This window comes from Bidens hawaiensis, unplaced genomic scaffold (assembly GCF_021521415.1).
Source record: "Bidens hawaiensis isolate Kalapana, Puna unplaced genomic scaffold, B.hawaiensis_p1.1 tig00031792_1, whole genome shotgun sequence".
Classification (NCBI taxonomy): domain Eukaryota; kingdom Viridiplantae; phylum Streptophyta; class Magnoliopsida; order Asterales; family Asteraceae; genus Bidens; species Bidens hawaiensis.
In genome coordinates, this window is record NW_027495376.1 from 80534 (window position 1) to 85051 (window position 4518).

The window sequence follows — 4518 nt, forward strand, 5'->3', positions numbered from 1 at the left end:
CATATATATACAAATAATATATGACTCGAGTTCAGTAAAGGAAATATATGTACTCCATATTCGAGTTAAATTATTGAATTTGAAAATCACTTAAGTAAAATTATTTGTGACGAAAACGTTCTCCGATAGATTATTAGAAAGATTGGTGAAACCCTAAATCTACAAATCAAAGAAATAAGATTGCGCTTCAATATTAGTTCAAGCTAATGAAATCAATATGTCTATACACGATCTATTATATACACATAATATTCTGAATCAAAAAGAGGAATGGATATCACATGAATAAAACATTTTGAGAAGCATGACTATCGATTACCTTCATAAGATTCAAGGTCGACGGAACCTATGACTCGCAGATGATTAGAGAGTTTTGTGAAACCCTGGATTGCAGAATTAATCAGATGATTCCTGGGAAAAGTGATTGTTATTCATAAGCTATTCTATGATTTGAAACTCATTGGTGTAGGCGTGTATGATAGGGTATAGGTTTAGGCGGGATTTTAATAGTGTAGATGTGCTAGTAAGGTGACATGTGGCGATGAAAAGTTTTATTTATTAAATAGTAAGTATAGATTATTGCACTCTATTTATAAGATTGATATTTTTTTTGCATTGTGATTATTTGATAATTTGGGTTGTTTTGATAGAATTTTGTGTCGGTAAATACTTTTATGGTGGAATTAGAAGGGTTATTCATTAATTTCATATATTATCAAAATAAAGCATGGTTGTAGATCACATTTATATATAAATGAAAACCTGACTCAATTTAATCCATATTTTAATAATTACAGAACTCGTTACAAAATCTAAATGAACTTATGAACTTCATATTTTACAATATATTTTTTTGGATATGACGTATTGTCATAGGTGTGAATATTTTCTGATAAGAAAAATACATTTGAGATTTTATACACTAACGCTGTGACTTACTCATCATATGATCTGTTTATGACATTTAATCACTTACAATGTCAATGTAATATCTTTAAAAAGATCATACATGCAATTAAACAAATAATTAAAGTAGACATTTTACAACTTTTATTGATTAAAATAAGTACAAATCTTGAATTTCATGAACCCTGCCTAAAAAATCAAACCCTTTTCGCATGTAACTTACAACACTCAATACATAGAATATTACTAGTTGCCAAAACATCAAAGTGTTTGAATCCCACAAAGCAATCATAAATGATTTATAAAACAAGCTCAATATTATTATTTTGAAAAGGATTAACATGGTTCGCCACCAGCAGCACCACCACCTCCATGTCCTCCGCTTCCATGACCGTATGGAGCTGCTGCCGGAACTAATATTGGCTTCTTCTTCCTCTTAGCCAAGCAAAAGAGTCCCGCAGCTAAGAATGCTAAGAAAAATACACCACCTAATGATGCACACACTGCAATGACGACGGTGTGGTCTTTGCCACCACCGCCACCTGGTGGTGTCGGTGGTGTTAGGATGTTACCGGATGGTGGGACAGCATTGTATGGTTGTGGAGGTGGGACGGTGGGTCCATATGGTAGAGGAGGTTGTGCTTTAGGAGGCCAACCGCCTGGAGTACTAGGCTTAGGCGGTTTTGATCTGTTTGGTGGATAAGCTGGCCCGCTTGGAGTTGGTGGTTTTGATCCTTTAGGTGGACTAGCTGGTCCACCTGGTGTTGGAGGCTTAGATTTACCAGGTGGGCTAGCTGGCCCACTTGGTGTTGGAGGCTTGGGTCCCTTAGGTGGATAAGCAGGTCCACCAGGGGTTGGTGGCTTAGATCGCTTGGGTGGATAAGCATGTCCACCTGGGGTTGGTGGTTTTGCTTCTTTAGGTGGACTAGCTGGTCCACCTGGAGTCGGTGGCTTTGGGCCCTTAGATGGGTGAGCTGGACCGTGTGGTGGATATGATGGTTTTGGTGGAGAAGCTTTAGAAGGGTAAGTTGGTGGTGTCTTCCCGTGTCCTGGTTTCGGTGGAGGAGGACATGCAACTGGCGGTGGTGGAGGTGGAGGGCATGGAACTGGTGGTGGTGGAGGACACACAGGTGGTGGTGGTGGAGGCGGTGGAGGAGGTGGTGGTGGTGGACATGCAGGGGTTGGAGGCGGTGGAGGAGAATGGTAAGGATAAGCCATGGTCAATTTCCTTGAACTCACCATGCTCAAAAATGTGTTGGTGATACAATATGAGGATGAAACAACTTATATATATGGTTTCAAGATTATTTTTGTGTTATGCATTATGTTCAAGACATGCATATTATATAAACACACACATAAATATATATAATAATGATTAAAGCAGACACTTGTATATATTATATCAAAATTTAATGTGCAATTAGCTGTTATATCATATAAATGGAAGATTACTTTAGCTAACTACTACCCTGTCATGATCAACGAAATACAACTTAATAATAATTGAATGCATGCATGCACTTCTTCCATAAAAAAGGAGTTTGGTTGAATCCAGAGATGTGACCCGACCCGACCCGAATTATAATATTGTAAAGACAATATTAAGTACTAACAACATGCTTGACAGCAGTCACATTTAATATGTTTATTTTCTTTTGTTAGTAGATTGAGGAGTAGGTGGAGGAGACATGTAATTTACAAACAAGAAAAAGAAACATGTTTGATTTTATTTTGTGTTGTGTTTCAAATTTTGGATCCTTATTGTTTTAGAGTTATGGATGAGATTTATAGGGATGACAATGAAAATGATATCGTAACGAGTATAATTGGTTCCTTTTCTGTATTTGATATATTTGTCCATCTTCGGTATTACTATGATATAGTTATACTGAAGTCGGTAGACATATATATACAAATTTAGAAGTATGATTAGCAAGTGCATTATTAAGTAAATACTGATGATGATAACACAAATATATGATTAAAATGTATAACTTACAATTGTCTAAAGGATGATAACACATGTTATTAATTAAGTAAATCCGGATGCATTGAACAAGCTCTAAAGAATCTTAGACCTACACTTATATTACAACGTGTTATTAGTGTAAAAAATGTTTAAAAAAACTTTGTTATCACATGGACAAATTATTGGTCAAATTTTCGTTATTGTACATTGCACCTTGTGCCACTAGTAGAAAGTTAATACTCCTTTAATAACAACGTAAAAAATTTCTAGATTTAATCTTATAAAATGTCTAAATAATGAGTCTTTATATATAAATGGTTTTGGCGATGCATTAAAAAGTGTAATTGTAGCATTTTATACAATGATATTAATTACGTGTGTGATAATCTTGCATACATAAATAGATGCAAATACTTCTTTCCATTAAAAATTCACACGTATACAAGTGTGTGTATCAGTTTTGTAACTATATATAATCTTATAAATGTAGTCCTTAGATATAATCTTATCGGTACATGTGTTAAAAATATAAATTACAACCAATTGGTTTTAAAATATAAATTATCTTTAAAAACAATAAAATTTCAGTATAATATACGAGTATCAAGCTAGTAAAATGTATATGTATTTATATGATTCTCACATGATAAAATGGATGAAAGTTAAGGTGGTAAAAAATAACTAAATTGATAATTTCGTTGATTACTATCCGGTCACTCCATGTGCAAAATAAAGCGGGTTTGGCATATACTTTTTGTTTTGGATAGGAATAGGGCCCTAGGGTTAGGTTGTTATTTTTTATTTTTTATTTTGAACGACGGATAAGAATAGAATGTCTAGGTACTCCGTATAGGATGATTTAATAGTTAAATGTGACCGTCAGCTGGCCTAGTCCAGCCGTACGGAGTCCTTAAGTGCCTCCAAATTATCTCCTGTTTCGAGAAAAACCCACCCGCCTGAAGGTCCACTAGTGGTAAAACCCGGATGCCCTCATGATCAAACTGGATATCACAAAGATCCTAGTTTTTCATCATTGAGTCACTCATAACTCATTAACTCCCAAAGTGTTGTAAGTAGAAATTGAATTTGAGTCTTTATTGAAAAACCCAAACTCCCTACCACTACACGTCTACACCACATTGAAAAAAATGGTTAGGTTGTTATGTGTTAGTTAGCTTCTTTACGTTGCATTATTTAAGAAAAAGTTTACTTATATTTTAGTATATATATACATACAACACATCTATATTTGATTTTGTTATATTCAAAAGTGTTATACATACAACACATCTATCTGAAAGATCCTTTCACTATCTTTATCTTTCATATTATATGCTTTTTTTCTAGAAAAATAAAAAGTTTGTGTATTAGAGCATTCACATCTCATTCCCTATAATCATGTGTGGGGAGTTTGTAAATTATGGGGTGTGATTGTGAGTGTAAATTATAGAGTGAAGAGAGAAATGTAATGATTTTTGGTAAATTTGGGAAAACATTTGGGGAATATTGTTTGCCCCTATTTATTTTTTAATATTTATTGGATTGGTTGTGAGTAGAGGAGAGAGAAAACTGTAATGATAAAGATATAAAAAATATTATTTAATTGAACGGAAAAGAGAAATATAGTGTTTTTTAGTGTA

General features: G+C 34.0%; 1 protein-coding gene across 1 annotated transcript; it reads right to left on the reverse strand.

The window, feature by feature from the left end:
- Positions 1-1217: 1217 nt before the first annotated feature.
- Positions 1218-2124, reverse strand: LOC143582567 (uncharacterized). Its single transcript, XM_077065096.1, has 2 exons — positions 1984-2124; positions 1218-1944 (listed from the first exon to the last, which is right to left on the reverse strand). The coding sequence occupies exons 1-2, from the start codon at positions 2122-2124 to the stop codon at positions 1243-1245; spliced, it is 843 nt and encodes a 280-aa protein (XP_076921211.1). The 3' UTR covers positions 1218-1242.
- Positions 2125-4518: the final 2394 nt, after the last annotated feature.

Coding starts and splice junctions, on each gene's coding strand:
- LOC143582567 (XM_077065096.1), bottom strand. CDS start 2,124: ATGGCTTATCCTTACCATTCTCCTCCACCGCCTCCAACCCCTGCATGT. Junction 1,945..1,983: donor CTCCACCTCCACCACCGCCA/GTTGCATGTCCT, acceptor GGACACGGGAAG/ACACCACCAACTTACCCTTC.